The sequence below is a fragment of the Poecilia formosa genome, unplaced genomic scaffold, assembly GCF_000485575.1.
Source record: "Poecilia formosa unplaced genomic scaffold, Poecilia_formosa-5.1.2 Scaffold574, whole genome shotgun sequence".
Classification (NCBI taxonomy): Eukaryota; Metazoa; Chordata; class Actinopteri; order Cyprinodontiformes; family Poeciliidae; genus Poecilia; species Poecilia formosa.
In genome coordinates, this window is record NW_006800513.1 from 193,928 (window position 1) to 211,254 (window position 17,327).

General features: G+C 45.1%; 1 protein-coding gene and 1 long non-coding RNA gene across 4 annotated transcripts; one reads left to right on the forward strand and one right to left on the reverse strand.

Moving 5' to 3' along the window:
* The first annotated feature begins 467 nt into the window (after window positions 1-467).
* LOC107834286 (uncharacterized) lies at window positions 468-868 on the forward strand. Its single transcript, XR_001660076.1, has 2 exons — window positions 468-598; window positions 663-868. It is a non-coding gene; the product is annotated as an uncharacterized LOC107834286 (long non-coding RNA).
* Window positions 869-4,037: 3,169 nt separating this feature from the next.
* On the reverse strand, window positions 4,038-16,879 carry LOC103129748 (stromal interaction molecule 1-like). 3 transcript variants are annotated; one of them, XM_016665360.1, is made up of 15 exons: window positions 16,071-16,879; window positions 15,242-15,379; window positions 12,767-12,897; window positions 12,585-12,699; window positions 12,337-12,448; window positions 12,151-12,266; window positions 11,482-11,656; window positions 8,064-8,241; window positions 7,828-7,995; window positions 7,038-7,138; window positions 6,714-6,949; window positions 6,510-6,596; window positions 6,365-6,428; window positions 6,015-6,077; window positions 4,038-4,651 (listed from the first exon to the last, which is right to left on the reverse strand). In XM_016665360.1, the coding sequence occupies exons 2-15, from the start codon at window positions 15,375-15,377 to the stop codon at window positions 4,216-4,218; spliced, it is 2,118 nt and encodes a 705-aa protein (XP_016520846.1). In that variant the 5' UTR covers window positions 15,378-15,379; window positions 16,071-16,879; the 3' UTR covers window positions 4,038-4,215. The 3 variants fall into 3 exon arrangements, with proteins under 3 accessions (XP_016520846.1, XP_016520847.1, XP_007540995.1); XM_016665361.1 differs by lacking the exon at window positions 16,071-16,879 and adding an exon at window positions 15,964-16,061; XM_007540933.2 differs by lacking the exon at window positions 6,015-6,077 and having other exon boundaries at window positions 16,071-16,876.
* Window positions 16,880-17,327: the final 448 nt, after the last annotated feature.

The window sequence follows — 17,327 nt, forward strand, 5'->3', positions numbered from 1 at the left end:
GCCAACGTCAGAGAAACAATACAAGCCATTATCCTTTTTTATGAACAAACATTGGCAGGGGAAAAAATACACTACAGTCAGTTTAAGGTCTGAACTTTGACTAGGGCATTGCAGCACCTCCATTCTGTTCTGCCTGAATCATTCTGCTGCTGTGTTTGAGATCCTGATGCTGTTCATGACCTAGACGGACTCACAGTGACTCCATGAAGGCATCATGGTCCAGTCCAGGTTCACCACCTCCACCGCCTTCTTTGTAAGAAGGAACCTCCACCGCCGTGGAGGTTCCTTCTTACAAAGAAGGAACAGAAAAAGTGGGCGTGGTTTTCAGATTTAACTCTCGTGTTTATGAAACGTTGACTGCAGTAGCGTGTCGTCTGTTGTTGTTTGAGCATCATGTGGTTTAATTTTACATTGAAAGGTTGGAATTAAACCTTTTAAGATCTCTGACTTCTGTTCTCTCAAGAGGATACTGATAACAAAGCAGAAAGTCACCACTGAGCATGTGCATCAGCTAACATCTGGGCCATGTTCACATCTGAAACAGACGGTGGTGGAGGCAAAGAGAAGAGCTGATAAAAGTCCATGTTTGGTCTGAAAGGTTTGTGTTTCTGGTTGACATGTTGCAGGTTTGTATTTGTCAATCAAATGGTTGATCAATGCAGAGCAACTGAGGACTGAGGATGAAGCCCTGAGGTACTCCAGAACTGAGGAGCTGAAACTGCAGAGGAAAGCCACCAGACGCACGTTTGACCCGTTTTAAAGACGCATCAAGCAAATTCAGAAAATTATGAGAAGTTTTGTGATGTTTGCGCTCAGATTTCCGTCTGCGCTGCCTGACTGAAGGAGATAAAAGTCTCAAATAATCTGACGACACCTTAGAATCCACAACTGTAATGTCGACAAAACCTGATGCACACTTTGGTTTCCTGTTAGCGCCTGCTCGCTCTTCACCACCCAGTCTACCCTGCAGGTCCTGAAAACGAACAGAGTCGTTTTCAAGACTCTGTTCGTCTGATTCATGAGCCGCTGCTGGGATTTCTGGGCCTCTTCCACGAACGCCCAGCAAACACAGCAAACCCAGCAGCAACAGCAGCAACAGAAAGTTTGAGAGCTTTACCTCCATCCTGCTGGTCGTCTCTCAGCCGCCTCAATATGTCGAGTATGTGTGAAAGAGGGTGGGAGGGGCTGGGGTTAAATATAGAGCCGGAGTCACGTCTAGAGAGAGACCTCCGCTCTCTACTGGCAGAGAGAGAGAGAGAAAGAGAGAGAGAGAGGCAGATCATGTTCTGTCACATGGTGGCCATGTTTGTGTTGATAAACTCATTGATATCTGCTGCTGGAACCGAGCTGATCTCAGCTCAGAATGAGAACAGCTGACCAAGAAAATGGTCTTTTTCATGAATCTTCTCACTTTTAGATAATTTTTGTTGCAGAGAAACCAGAAAGGATTCAAAAAGGCAAAAAAGATTTCAAAAGCATGGTAGAGGAGGAGTGGTGCAGCGGATTACATTTGAATGAACACATTCACATGAAAACTCAGTTTTATATCACTAAAAATTATTATTTATGAAAATATAGATGTTGGAAAGCTCTGTATTTGTGTTTGTGTGTGTACAGGAAAATAGTTTTAGGATCCAGTCTGTGATAAAAAAAATGCACATATTCACACAGACTGGATTTGACACCAATTGACTTTGTCTTGTTTTTCAATAACTTTATATTCTAATTCAGACCTGGCGCCATGTTTAATTCCCAACAGGAAGTCATGGTTGTTTTTGAAACAATCTGATTGGCTAACAGGATGTAGCTTAGTGCTACACTGCACCCTACAGGTTTGTGTAAAACAATGCTTTGGGCAGACAACAGACCTTTGTGTTTGATGTTTTTTAAATCGATGCGGTGGAGAGATTTGTTTATGAAGCTGTGGCTGCATGTGGCCAAGCCTTCAGGTTACTGGTGGTGTCCCACAGGGAGCAGTTTTAGGCCCAGAAACCTTTTATTGCACATCATCGATATAGAAACTTAAAAAATGATAAAATGTGTTTTATTTGCAGATGAAACAAATAAATTTTGTTTTTGATCAAACATGCGGGTTTGATCAGGTTTGGAGACTTTGAGGCCAGATATGGCCATCTGGTGCTAACATTCAGATGGCCATGTCTGTTTCATTTTAACGTCTATCTATGTGGCCGGTCATAAACTGGAGGCGACTAAAACAGACAGTGGTTGTTCAAGTTAAAAAGTTAATAACTCTGAGGAAAACTAAAGTTATGAAAACTGAAACAGGCCATCTGGGTTGGTTCATGGTTTAATGTAAATGATCAGGAAGTGATGTCATCAAAGGGGTAGAGGGGTCTGCACCTGCTCTTGTTTGCATGTCTGACTTTTGTTTTTAACTTTTACACTAAATTAATCAGTAGTTGTGTTTCAGTCGGCCCATCTCCTGACCTTTGACCTCCAGTGGCTCACTGGATGCTTTCTGTTTCAGACCGTCCTGTGTTGACCTGAGACGGTTTTGAGTTTTGAACCACCTGGGCCTGTCTGGTACCAACAATCAGAAAACCTTCACAGATCCTATCTGCTGTGATGCTCAGCTTGGACTGATAAAGAGGAAGCTGCTGCTGATCTGCAGGAGGAAGTTGCTCCCTCTTCAGGTCTCGGTTCTCTCTTTTACTGTCATCATGCATCATGGCCGTCTGAACCCAGCTGGAGGTTCTGTTGGGTCTCAGAGTGGAACCCTGAGGAAAGAGCATGGTTCTGCTCGCTCCACACATGAACTACCTGGTCCAATCAGACGCAGCGGTTTGGCGGCGCAGCAGAAAGACAGGAAGTGGTTGGAGGGGCGGAGTTAGCAGACAGGAAGAGACGGTGATGATGAAAGAGGAAACCTTATAAGGTGAAAACTAGTCGCTCCCAGAAACAGGATGGAGATGTTGCTCAACAGCAGCAGCTGACTGACAAAATCCGACCAGAACCTTCAGAACCTTCATTGTACCAGGAACCGAAAACATCTACAGAAACAGGCTGCAGATGAATCACCATAGAAAAGCACATAGAAAGAGAGACTGAAGGTTGGATGAGTTGGTTTCTTCTGCCTGAAATTATTTAGACTGAGAGAGGATGGATGGAGGAATGGAGGAGTCATTTCTGCTCACTACAAACGTCATACCGCACTGAGTCTGTACCTGTCACTGACTCAGTGCTGGATGGATGGATGGGTGGATGGATGGATGGATGGCATGAAGTTTCTCAGGTGGCCACTAGTGGCGCTGTTTCAGGTGATCAGGAGAATCTTCAGTGGTTAAATATCAAATCGGCATTCTTTTCTCAATAAAATCCATTTTTCTTTTCATGGACGTATTAAACTTTCACTTCATTCTGTAACTCCAGAACCGGATCCATGTTCCCACCTCAGGCTCTAGAGCAAGGGTGGGCAATCCTGGTCCTGGAGGTCAGGTGTCCTGCAACTCAATGTCTCCCTGGTCCAACACACTTGAATCCAACAGCTGAATCACCTCCTCAGTGCAGTCAGGTTCTCCAGAGTCCTGCTAACGACCTCATTATTTGACTCAGGTGTGTTGAAGTAGAGACACATCTAAAAGTTGCAGGAGACCGGCCCTCGAGGCCTGGAGTTGCTCACCCCTGATCTAGAACCTGCTGATTTCACTCCCAGTCCAGATACTGGTCTCTACTGGTTTCTGCATTGCTGTCTGTGGCTCAGTGCTGCCACCTGCTGACAGCTGAAGCTCAGCCCTGAGGAGGAGGGAGAGGAGATCTTGATCACCTGCTCCCATCATAATGTGTTCGATTTGTTTAAACTGGGATTAACGGCTCAGAGACGCGTTTAGTGATTAAAAGTTTAATTTATATCCATCATCTGGAGCAGCTGCATGTTTTCCAACTGAAACCAGAAAAAGTGCAAGAAATTGAATATTTACAGAAATAAAAAAACACAGGTTGGGAATCTAAACAATCTGCAGAGAATAAATAATTTCATTCTTTAATATATGTTTCTACAAAGAAATGAGGAAAAAAATGAGAAATATTTTGATTCTGTTTTATTATCTTAATTTTTTCCAAGAGCAGAAAAGGATTTTCACAGGTTGAGTTTTTATGGTGGAGCTGCTGACTGAAGTTGAGCTCCTTGCTGGTGTTTGACTCCTCCTCCTCTTTCCTGGGTGATGAAGACAATGTTCCATCCTGACCCAGGAGTCTTCATCTCTGGCTCACAGTGTCCGGACTGTCTTTCCGTTTCCTGAAGATGGTGTAGAAAGCTTTCTTCCTGCGGCTAACGGACACCTCCTGACCATCTGCTCTGTCCTTCCTCAGGTTGGACGGCTGGACACCAGCTCCCTGTCCGATACCGGATGAGCTAGACGAGGCGGATGAGGACAGGAAGGCAGCACTGTCATCTGCGGCGATGCAGAGGGAATGGGTGGAGCAGGCAGAGGTGAGGGCAGAGGAGGGGCCTCTCAGCTCCACCAGGCTGGAGCTCTTCTCCAGGCCTCCACCTCCTCTGTGGGCAGAGCTTTGAGCCTGCAGGAGGTGGGGCCTGGAGTCCAGAAGATGTGGCCTGGAGTGATGCAGAGCGCGTGATTCGTTGAGAGACAGAGCAAGGGCGGAGTCAGAGTCTGAGCGGCTCATGATGTCCCTGAGAGGAAGAGGAGGAGATGATTAGAATGGACCAGAGCCTTCATCACACCCCAGGTTCTCTGAAAAATGAGGGGTCAATCAGAGACCCTAGTGACCATTTGGAAACCCTAGAGGTCAATCAGAGACCATAGTGGTCAACTGAAGACTCAATCAATCATGTTTATTTGGATAGCATATTTCGGCAACAAGCCAATTCAAAGTGCTCTGCATCACAAAAATAAAAAGTCACAAAAACAACTTGCAGTCAACTGAGAAATCAGTGACAAATATTACATTTTGACCAACGCTATCATCAAAATCATCAATACACGTTTAATATGTTGGTGAATGTCCCATTTATTATGATTCAAAAGCAACTCTTGTGGTCATTCTGAGACCCTAGGGGTCAATGGGAGACCTTGGGGGGTCAATCAAAGACCCTAGGGGTCCATGGTTGGCTCTTGCAGTTAGACACCCTAGCAGTCAATAGCAGACCCTAGAGATTAATCGGAGACCACAGGGATTAATGGGATTCTCCAGTGGTCAATGGGAGACCAGTCACTTGGAAACCCTTCAATGGGAGATTCTTATGGTCCTTCAGAGTACCCAGGGGTCAATTGGATACAGTAAGGATCAATGGAATTCCCCAACAATCAATGAGAGACGCAGGGGGTCATTTAGAGACCCTAGGGATCCAGGGAAGACTCTTGCATTTATTCTATTAAACCCTCTAATATCTCCCCAAATAAAGAGACATGAAGAGGGAGACAGAAGGAACAGAACAAGAAGTGCTTTTATTCTGAAGAACCAGAAGTGTTTTTACTGAACGGTGGAAAGGAGAGAAAGAGAAAGAAAGCTGTGTCCACCAACTGCTTTGGTCTAAAAAAAATCAATCGCACTCTTTGACAGGAGAAGTCGTTCATCTTGGAACTAGTATCAACATAGTGCAGGAGATGTTACCATGACAACCAGTCATTGGTATGCACTGGTAACTCAGGGGGGACAACATTAATCATTCATTGAAGGATTTAAAATTTTGTTTATGTTTTTCACTTTTCTCATTAGATGAGATCACGATGATTTATGAAGATTTATGAAACTTTACCAAACATGAGACTCAGGCAATAACTTTAAAATTAAAATCTAGCTTTTCTTCATTCTACAAATTTATTATTTTTATCATTGACAATAACTGAAGGTTCAAAATGTAAGAAATTTGTAAACTTAGTTTTGTGTTATTTGTAAAATTTATGTCAGATCAATCAAAGTTTAGCTATGAAGGTTAAATCTGCAAAATATTTTTAAATTTCTTGGTTTGACTGGTTTCACATTTTTTGCCTTGTTTTCATTACATTAGTGATAAAACAGAAAAAGAAGAATACCCCAAGCTGCCTGAGCGACAGCGCTGCCTCTGGCTGGCCACAGCGCCCCTGGAGTCTGGAGGTCTGGCACAGTATCCAGAGGGATAAAGTGAGAAGATCGGGAGAATAGAGCAGAAAAGTGAGTGGAGCCTTCAGCACAGGAAGAAGACAAAGAGTTTGGCTGAGGAGGACAGGAAGTGAGGTCGATGGAAGGGTGGGACAGGGAGGAGGAGAGAGACGGGGCAAGCACAGGAAGGAACTCTATCTGGCCAATGGAGAAGCTGCGATTCTGCCGAGGGCGTCCACTTGGGGGGCGGGACTCTGTGGACGAGCCACGACCATCCTGAGATAAGCCACGCCCCTCAACTAACCTCTGAGAGCCAAACGTCAACCCGGGGTCTCCCGCCCTCTGCCGCAGGGGCATCAGACTCTGAGCTACAGGAGACAGGAAGAGAGTTACACTGAGTCTGTGGTTTTATTTATTTGGTTAAGAACCAATCAGAGATGGCTGTCAACCTGACTGTTTCCATGGTAACTGCGTGTCTGTGATGCCACTCAGAGGCCAAAGGTCACTCACACGCCGGTCCATCTGCCAGGCTGCGTCTACAGGCAGCCAATCAGGAGAGAGAAGCAGAGTTCAGCTGACTTCCTGTTTAGCAGCGGGGGGCGCCGCTGCTCAGCCCGACTCAGACTGGGAGAAGAAGAATCCGTCAGACTTACACTGCAACGTCCCCGGAGACAGGATGTCCTCGTCCATGTCGTCCAGGTCGTCCGACAAGAGCAGGTTCTGGGGGGTCGAAGGTCGCAGGCCCAGGAAGGATGGGTCAAGGTTCAGGGCGGCGGCCAGGGCTCCCAGGCCCGGATTGTTGACTACACAGAACCCGGTCAGAGACTCAATCTGCTGCCAGCGGTGGAGCTTCTCCCGCAGAGCCGCCGTTACCTCAGCCAGGGCCTGTCTGTCCAAACCAAACCGCAACGACACAAGACAAAAGGTTAGCCAAACCAGAGCTACAGTACCAGCTGGTTGTGGGTCATGTGACTCACTTGGCTGAGAGGATCTTCTGGTCGACGTCGTCCAGTGAGGAGCTGTGAGCCACGTGGAACGTTCCAAACAGAGAACTCCTCTTCTTCTTGATCTTTTCTGCCTGGAACAGAAAGCAAGGTGTCTTCTGCAAACATGTTGGGTTGATGTCAGCACCGACCCGCAGTGGGTCAGCTGATCTTCAGGTTTTGGGGTTCATTGGAAGTTAAACTGGACCAGGACAGAAACCCAACCAGAAGGATAAACCCAAAGGTTTCTGCCCGTCATATTGGTCTGGTCTTTAGCAAACAGATTCTGAACATTACTTACACAGTTAACAACGAGCAGCAATAATCTAGGTTTCACCTCTTATAGCAGATAAAAAATGGAGGTTCATTAAAAGTCATATTTTCACCACAAATTCAAACTAAAAACTTTAATTCAGCAAAATAAGCATTTATCTCCAAACTAAATACTTATTTTGTTTGAAGCTAAATATATAGTTTCAAAGTAAATAAGCCTGTTAACTAAATATTTGGATTCATTAAAATATCTAGATCACTGGCTAAATACCTAGTTTACAAAATAAATATTTAACTTTTCCATGCTAAATATATTGCTAACAAGCTAAATAATTAGCTTGCGAATTAAATATTATCAAGCAAGCTAATTAACACGACGGTAGTGCGTCAGCCTGCGGTGTGTTGGGGCCCTTAGTCTGCGGTGTGTTGGGGCCCTCAGCCTGTGGTGTGTTAGGGCCCTCAGCCTGCATTGTGTTGGGGCCCTCAGCCTGCATTGTGTTGGGGCCCTCACCCCCTCCCTGGCCTGCAGCAGCTGCCTCTCTGCGTTCTGCTTCTTGTTGTTGTAATGCTGATCTTCCACTTCGTGCGTCAGCTGTAGCCACTTCTGCAGCGCCTCCGGCGGCGCCCAGTGCGCCCGCGACTCCAGCTCCCGCTCCGCCTTCCTGAGTGCCGTCCGGACCTGCAGAGGAACAGGAGGCAGTGAGGGCCGGCTCCTCTGATTGGCCGGCGCCCGGTAGGGGGCGTTACCTGCTCCAGCTCCTGCTCGGCGTATTTCTGCCGGCTGCGCTCGTTCTCTGATCCCTCCCTCAGCTCACGCAGCCGCTGCGCTTCCTGCTTGGCCGAGTCGATCTCGCTCCGCAGCTCCTCCTCCACCTTCACTTTCTCCACCTGGACGCAGTGCTGCTGCTCCTGTGCCCGCCGCAGCCTGGCAGAAACACAGCAGGTCAGAGGAGCAGTAACAAACACTCCCCCTGCTGGCAGGAGCACACACTGCAGCTTTACACACTTCCTGTTTCACTTCTCTGTCAGGCCATGTGGGGGCGCTCAGCACCAGCTGAGGAGCCAGAAGGTTTGGCTCTCTAAGCATACCCGTCAAGTCTCCTGTTTTTTTTTTCTGGGAAACTACAGTATTTTACCTCCTTCTCCCACCGTGCTCCCATATCAGTATTTCCCCCAGCCCCAATCTAACAGCAGCACCAGATGGCACCATTTCCCGTATTCTCAAGTCCAAAACTTGACAGGTATGTCTCTAAGCCACGCATTCAAAAGTAGAACTGGAGAAATCCCACTTTTGATTTGATGTTAGTTTTAATTTCTTTTCAAAACTGTGATGTCATTGTTACCATGGAGATTCTGGTCTAAACAGAATCTGGTAGTACGCTGATGTTTGATGCTTCACTTTCTATTGTTCAGCCCTGAGTGAAGTTCACTCACCTTCTGCAAATCCAACAAAATTGGTGTCAAACGTTTGTGAAGAAAAACATTTAGTTTGTCTAATGTTGGTTGACCACCAAAGGTCAGCCACCATTAGAGGTCAACCAGAGGCTGGTGGTTGATCTTTAATGGTGGTTGACCTCTAATCGTGGTTGACCTCTAAACCACCAGAGGTTGTTTAGAGAAAACAGAGAAGAAAACAAAGAACTGTTTTCCTTTAAAATAATGGGAGGACAAATTACATTAAATCAAACATTTGACACCAATTTTGTTAGATTTGAGTAAATGTGTGAGGACTGGTTGACCTTTTGACTTTTAATATCTTCAAAGCAAACCAATTGTGTCTGATTTGAAGAAGGTTTGGGGAAACATCACGCAGGTTTCTGAAGGATCATTTCTTGATTCAAGCCAAATTGATCAGATATTTATTTTTCTGTCCCGAACAAGAGGAAACCAGTCTGTGCTCTGCCTGCAGGGGGAGCTGTGGTGCCGTCTGCAGAGGAAGTGGATGTGTGTGACTATTTCTGGAGATGAAGGACAGAGATGAAGCAGCTGAATTATCCCAGAGAGGAAACGGGCTGAAGCTGGCTGTCAGCTGACTGGGAGCTGCAGCAGAACCGCTGGGCTCAGCGCTGCAGGCTTCACTTTACTGTTCAGGACAATCAGCATCTGTGCTGGGGCTGAAAATAACGGCGGTGCAGCAGGAGGCAGCAGCTGCTGCTGCTCAGACTGACGGCACAGGGCCTTTATTCAAACATTATGAGAAACGTTAAAACATTTCTAAACAAACAGGAATCAGTCATCCGAAAACGTTCAGGAGCAAAACCTTCCAGGATTTAGGAAAACTTTAGTTCACAAACCCAAACAGACCCAACTCCTCATGGTCCACCACCAGGGGGCAAACTTCCAATAATATACCAATACAGGAGCTAAGATTTCATTTAGCATTTTTCTAACTTTGAAAACATTTAGCGCACTGAGCTTCCCCTAGATACATTTTTCAGAATATATCCTAAAGCATCATTTACTTTCATGTCCAGCTAAATAAAGTTTGACAGTTTAAAATACTGATGTCATAAACTTGGCTTTCTAGTTGATTTTAACTCATTTCCCATTAGCTTAGCTAACTTTGGCTTTATTACTTAGCTTAGCTTGTGTCACTCAACTTGATATATTTAACTCATTCATGTTTTATCTTAAATCATCACAACTTATTTTATCTTTGTTTATTCTTTCTAGCTTATCTTATTGTACTTTTGTCCACTTTAACTTCTCTTTCTCCGTTTTGTTCCTGTTCATGTTTTCAGGTTAACCAGCTGCCATGTCATGATTTATACTGGTATCTGGGTCAACACAAACTTGTAAAGATTACCAGGAGACATATTTTGTTCCTTATTTTGAAAGGGAAACATGCTGATGTGTTCAGGTGCTACACTAGAAGTCAAGAGGAAAACTTTCAGAAGGATTTAATTTCCCAAACTGTTATCCATCTGTTGCTAGGCTGAACCTCAACGTCTACCGAACTGATCTGGAACATCTTCATCTGCGTCTCTTAACTCCTCTTCTTCCTCACACCTTTCACAACCGTTTCCTGCAGAAAAGAGGAACTGAGGGCTGCAGCTCGCTGAAACCCAGAGGAAGCCAGCATGTTGCAACGCGCTTCAGTCTGCTGTACAGTAGCCTCTCCGACAGGTGTGTGTGTGTGTGTGTGTGAGCTGCAGGCTGACTTACTGGCTATTCTTTGCCCATATAAGGATTTCAAACAAAGCTCCAGCAGACGCTGTTCTCACACGTTATGGGACTATTATCCTGGCTGCAGTTTCGTCATCATCTAAATTACATTTAACCATGAAATAAATCAGATCTCATGGTTTCAGAAACACAAACACAGACGGCCAGCGGACATATTTCAGTGGTAACAGTGGAAGGTCGCAGCGTTGTGATACACAGAGGTATTTTTAGCCGCAGCAGGGAGTATTTTCATCTAATTCTTTGTGTAGCTGTCAGCTAAAAATAACCTGGAGTCCTTGTCGGCTTCAGGAGCAGAAAGGCTCTGAACTGTAGCTAATGCACCAACACCAAAGCTAACATTTCAGTTAGCGTGTCAGGGTTTTTGCTAGCTTTTATGAATGGACAAAAATAACGTCTGGTTTACTTTTGTAAATAAACCTAGCTTACAAACCGTACATGAAGGAGTGTAGTAACAAGCTTGATCCTGTAGAGGGAGATGTGCTATCATGTAGCACATGGTGGATAGCAACAGGTTGAATTTAGCGCTTTAGCATTACCTTCCACCAACTACAGTGCAGGTGTAGCGCTTTAACATTAGCAGAGCTGTTGTTTATGATTAGCGCTCTAGGATTAGCACAGCTAGCTTTTAACTAGCGGTTGCCACCTCTAGTTCCGACCTCATCTCTGTCTGACTTCAGGAGCAGAAAACCCTCACTCCTGGTTTCTATCACAACACTACTGGTTTTATCAGAACCATCATAATAGAGGGTTTAATTCTTCAGGAGTTCCTCAAGGCTTAATGTTTGGACTCCTTATGTTCATGATAAAAGTCACTTCTTTAGTTCATCAAGTGAAACTACAGTCATCTGGTGGGAAGAATCACAGCTAGTCTCAGATGTAAACAAAGAGATAATAGTAATTCTCCCTCGCATCCAGAACAACTTAGAGGTTCTGGATCGGGTTGAGATTCCCACGGTTCCTGCAGTTGGTATAGACTCACTTTGCTTGCAGGTCCAGCAGACTTTCCTCGGCCCTCTGCAGACCCTCCAGGTCCTTCATCAGCTTCCCCAGGTCGTCTCTGGACTTCCTGGTCTGGATGTAGGCGAACCAGCAGCCGCCCAGAGCCATCAGCACCGACAGGCCCAGAACCAGGTCCTTCCACCGGTTCTGCCGGCCTGCTCTCACACACACACACACACGCACACACACATAGAAACAACGGTTTATAGGAGACAGGGGTCAGATTCTCCTGAAAGTGTTTTCAGATGAATAGCTGAGCTCTAATCCTGCTCAAACCAAGCTGCTCTTGGTTTGAGCACCAAGAGCAGCTAAAGAGTTTAGTTTGGAATAATCTGATGGATTTCAGAGATTATCTTGATTTTATCTCAGAAAGCTGAACGGAGTCAGACGAAGAACGTCAGTTCAGATCACTGGACAAATGTGTCACTGCTTAGGATGGACGGATGATGGTTGGATGCTATTTTTATCACATTAACTATTTCAAATTCATTTCAAAATAAAAGCACCACAGATGTGTGCTGTCACATTCAGAAGGGATTTTATTTTCAAATGTAGCAGAAAGTGGTAAATATGATCTAAATGCATTACTTCCTGGTTATTAGAGTAACAGGAGTTTAACAGACTAAAACCACAGCCGTCAGGACCGGACCTGCTGGCGGTCCAAACAGAACCACGTCCAGGGCCTTGAGCTGCAGCTTCTTGGCGTGGCTCCGGTCCAGAATCTTCAGCAATGACACGGTCAGAGTCACGTTCTTCACCGCCAGCCTGCGGGAGGACACAGAGAGGTCACACTGGGTCTGGTTCTGACCCAACCAGTCACCAGGTGAGCGCTTACCTGGGCAGCGCCTTCCCGTCCAGCTGCTGCATGCGGAAGCCGGAGGCGTACTGAGGGAGTTCCACGCTGAGGGACAGCCACTCCTCCACCTGCAGCGCCGTCCAGTTATACACTGGACACAGAACACCAGGGACCGGACCGGGCCGTTAGAACACACTGGACTGGTTCCAGACCTGGCTCAGCAGCCTCTAATCATACTGACTTCATTATTAACTCAACACAGAGAAGCAGAAGGTTCTGGTTCTGACCTTCGGACTCCTTCCAGGCACTCCACATGTCCTCCAGGCTGATGTGCGGGTCGGCCCGGTGGAAGCTGCGGTGCTTAGCTTTCGGGTTGCGGTCCTGCATGTCCTCCCTGAGGAACTGAGCAGAACTTTTTTAGCCCAGGTCCAGAGTACTTGTCCAGAGGACGGGCCCGGTTCCGTCTCACCTCGTCTGTCTCCATGGCGTCCACAGTGCCGTCTGCGTCGTCGTCCATCAGCTTGTGGATGCTGCGGATCGCCTCGAAGCTCAGGAAGGAGTTCTGATCATCGCAGAGAGGCGGGTCCACAACGCACAGACCTACAGAACCATCAGAAACAGACAGAATCATCAGAACCAAACAGAAGGTAAGATAAGGTAATTTTATTTATATAGCACATTTTCAGCAACAAGGCAATTCAAAGTGCTTTACAGAACCATCAGAACCAGACTACTGTGTGTATAGAAAGTCAAAAAGGACAAAATTCAACAAATGTCTTGTTAAATAATGCGCAGTAATATACTTTTAATCATTTTCATAACATAAATTCATTTAAATAATCACATTGCTTTAGCTCTTAATTTACGTTTTATTGCTAGAGACTTGGAGGGAATGTTCAGGGTCAGAACCAGAACCTCAGCGCCGGAACAGGATAATATATCTGTCCATCTTCACATCCTCCACTGAGAGGGCAGAGCCAGCATTGCACCCTGCACACAGTTGTTGCCACTTCACTTCCTGTGACATCATCAGCATGTCATCTCCAGGAAGCTGTGGTTAGCTGCCAGCGGCTAGCTCCCACGCTAACAACTGCTGCAGGCTCCACCAGCAGCAGGACGGAGGAGGGTTGATGCTGCGGGCTGCCGGACCTGGCTGAGTCAGAACCTCCAACATCCTGGACGATCCCGGTCGCCTTCAGCAAACATTAACTCGGCCTCAGGTTTCTATGCTGTTAGGTCTTCCTTGTTGAACAATGAAGACCAGAACCTGATGAACCAGAACCAGAATCTCTGGTATAAGCCGTGCGGCTAACAGACGGCTGGTTCTGCTGGATGTTAAACTAGATTAACAACTAGCAAGATGTTGAAAGTTGAATAATCGTTTGAAGAAACACACTGAGTAAACGAGACAGAGGAGACTCATCAAACCGGACCCGGTTCTGTTAACCCAGCAGCTGCTCAATAACACAAGAACCCAGAATGATACCGCTTTGATGTCTTTCAGTCTGGTTTCCATGGTTATCACCATACTGAGACTGGCCTATTCAAAGTGTTCAATGACATCCACATAAACACAGATTGTGGGAGAACAACAGTGCTGGTTCTGGTTCTGCTGGACCTCAATGTTGATCCTATTACTGAACTGACTGGAGAGTTGGGTCGGACTCTCCGGTCCAGAACTCAACCTGTTCCAGTCCGACATAAAGAACTGAGATTTCTTTGTTTCAAAGAGGTCAGAGGTTACAAGTGGTTTACGGCAAAGTTCAATCCTTGGATCCCCCTTATTCAATACCTTTATGCTCCCACTGGCTGAGGTTACAATAGGAAATACGACTAGCAATCAGCTCAACATTATGAAGTCACCAGGTGACCTTTGACCCCATCCAATCACTGAACAGATGCTTAGAACAGATAAATGTGAGGATGTGCCAAAATTCTCCATCTGAACAGACACAAAACTGAAGTTATTATCTTTGGACCTAAAGAGGAACGATCTAGACTTATAGATCTAGAGTTATACACACAGCTTCAGTTCTTCCAGCTTGAAACTAGCGATCAGGATGACCTCTGACCTGAATCTCCAAAGCCACATAAAGTCAGTTCCAAAATCAGCCTTCTATCACCTGAAGAACATTTAGAAAATACAGGGTTTCCCCCCAATGTATTAAAAGCCTGGCGGGCCACCAGGCCTTATCTTCATCTTTTGAAATCTACGTGGCACTGATGAGCATTCACGTTTACCACTGGGTGGCCAGTTGCACTGAAGTCTTTGAGCATCATTGTCCACTGTGGGTTGCTCTGTCCAGTTGACATTGTCTGGATAAATAAAAAGGTTTGGACTTCAAGGTTTGACCATGGAGTTATGGATTTGCAGTCGAGCCAAGTACTACTGTCTAGTCGCCAATTGAAAATGGTGGCTGAGATGTTGTTGGTCTAAAGTACCACTTGGGCCATCATCAGATGCCGAATGCTGCCAATCAAATGGGCGTAAGTTGATGATGGTTAGTATTGGATGGTGTTGGTTGATAATGATTGGTTCTGGTTGGTATTAAATGCTGTGGTGGTTGAAGATGGTTGGTTTTAACGTTTGTTGAAATTGATTTTTATTAGTTGGTTGTTATTGATGTCAATAACAACCAACTACCAACTATGGATGGTGGATGATGTGGACTTTATGGATTAATTTTAATTTAATTTGAATGATTGGCTGATGTTGATTGGCAGGTGGTTGGTTCTGGACTAGTAATACTGGTTGGTTCTGGTGGGGTTTATTTTGGGCTAATTAGGAATCTTGTGGCTGCTTTATGTTTGTAGTGATGATGATGATGATGATGATGATGATGTGATATGTCCAAATCTTTGTCTTGTCTGTTAACATGTCTCCTCTTACTCAGTCCAACATGGCATCATGATAGTTACGGATCAGATTCTGGGATGTTCTTACCTGAAGCTGCGTCGCCATTGGAAACCACCTGTAGGCGATGACCGTCCTGGTGGGTGTGGCCACTTCTGTCCAATCCGCTGTCATCCCCGACACACACACTCAGCATACACACACACACCAACCACACACACTCCATACCTGAGGAAAGAGAGGAAGCGCTGTTAGACCTTTCAGAATAAGAGCGTTTCATAAGAGCGGGTTGGACTGATGGACCGGGTCTGGACCTGGGCAGCAGGAGGTCCAACTGGGACAGAATGAGACAAACTGAAACAGAATCAGACAGACTCGGACAAACTGGGACAGATGAGACAGACTGGGACATGATGTGACAAACTGGGACATGATGAGACAGACTGGGACATGATGAGACAGACTGGGACATGATGAGACAGACTGGGACATGATGAACAGACTGGGACAAACAGGACATAATGAGACACACTGGGACATAATGAGATAAACTCGGACAAACTGGGACATAATGAGACAAACTGGGACAGATGAGACAGACTGAGACAGACCAGGACTTGGACATGTCCTGGAGACAGGACGTGAAGTCAAAGCTTCTGGAAGGAACCTGAAGAACCGGAGCGTCAACAAACTGAAACCAAACTTCCTGGATGCTACTGAGGCGTTCAGGGACCAGAATCAGAGCCAGAACTTTAAAGCCCGACAGCAATAGAACCAGAACCGGTCATCTGCAGTCTCTGTCTCCTACTCACTAAAGTTTCTCTGGGGTCAGAGGTCACACAGCTGTTCACTTTCCCACCAAATTCATCATCATCATCATCACCTTCATCACAGTGAGGGTCGGTTCGGGTGCACCCACCTCTGCTGGGCCGCTCCTTTAATCCATGGGTCCGGTCGGCTCGGTTCGGCAGCGGTTGATCGACCCGCAGCAGCGACTCAACAAGCTGCAGCTGGAGGAAAAAACCCGCAGAAGATCCGCCCGCGGTGCGTTCAGTGACCCGGGAAAAGCTCCGAACTGCGAGCGGGAACCGGAGACAGACACAGGAACCGGCTGTGGAGTTCCAGTTCCTGACTGAACCCAATTCAACAATGAACCGAAATTATCATCATCATCATTAAACCGTAAAGGTTCGGTAAAGAATCCAAAATGCTGCAGTAAGGCTCTAATCAGAGTCCAAATCTTCTGAACATAAAAATGTGACGTTCATCCAGATTCTGCTCCAGTGAGTGAGAACTCTGCAGAACCTCCAGTCCAGTTTTATTGACTATAAAGTTCAGTAAATATTTACTTAATTAAAATGTATTTAAACTCCAGAAACGCTGCAGATATCTGAAGCTGCTCCTCGTGTTCTCTTTCTGTTACTCTAATTCCCACGGCACTGAAAGGCAGCATTTAACTCTCGGAAAACGGAATTATGGCGCCATCGTGTGGCCTTTCAGAGGCGGTGCAAGCTGAAGTAAGAAAACCATCAAGGCTTGGCTTTAAAATATCGAAAGGTTTTTCCGCTCCGTGAATCTTTAAATGAGTTATAATAAATTAAATATCAGAAAAACACTGAAGAAAGGAGAAACTATAACAGTTTCCTTTTGATTTCAGCTGCTTATAAACGGTTAGTTTAGCTAAGCTAAAGTTTAGCTTAACCGTTTAGGTTAGCTAAACTAACCGTATCAAAAGGAAGGCAGAAAACAACAAACTCAAATAAATAAAAAATGTTAAAAGATCATTAAGAATATAAATATATAAATAATAAAAATATAAAAACAGTTAAAACTTTAACTTCACATAAACATTAAAAATACCAAGAAACGTAAACAAACGATTACCAAGAACAACAATATCAATTGATAAACATAAAGGTGTTTATGAAACGCAAAAACGGCGAATTAAACCAGATGAACCTCAACTTCTACAAAAACAAGATGCAATTTAAATTTAAAATGTAAAAAAGCGGCAGAGGAAAAAAAAATAAAATTCACATTTAAAATGAAATGAATAAAAGAGTTAAAAATAACTGAAGTTTGACATAAAAAGCAAGAAAATGTTAAACTAGCAATTGGAAAATCAAAATTTAAAATAACATGAAACAGTTAAAAAAAAAAGTCAGATTGGTCCTAT

What these genes read in the sequence shown, in the direction of transcription:
- LOC103129748 (XM_016665360.1), bottom strand. Translation starts at nt 15,377, where the DNA reads ATGGAGTGTGTGTGGTTGGTGTGTGTGTGTATGCTGAGTGTGTGTGTC. An exon ending in CTGCTGGACCTGCAAGCAAA is followed by an intron (nt 8,242 to 11,481) that starts GTGAGTCTATAC and finishes TGTTTCTGCCAG; the next exon opens with GCTGCGGCGGGCACAGGAGC. An exon ending in GTCTCCGGGGACGTTGCAGT is followed by an intron (nt 6,597 to 6,713) that starts GTAAGTCTGACG and finishes GGCTGCCTGTAG; the next exon opens with ACGCAGCCTGGCAGATGGAC.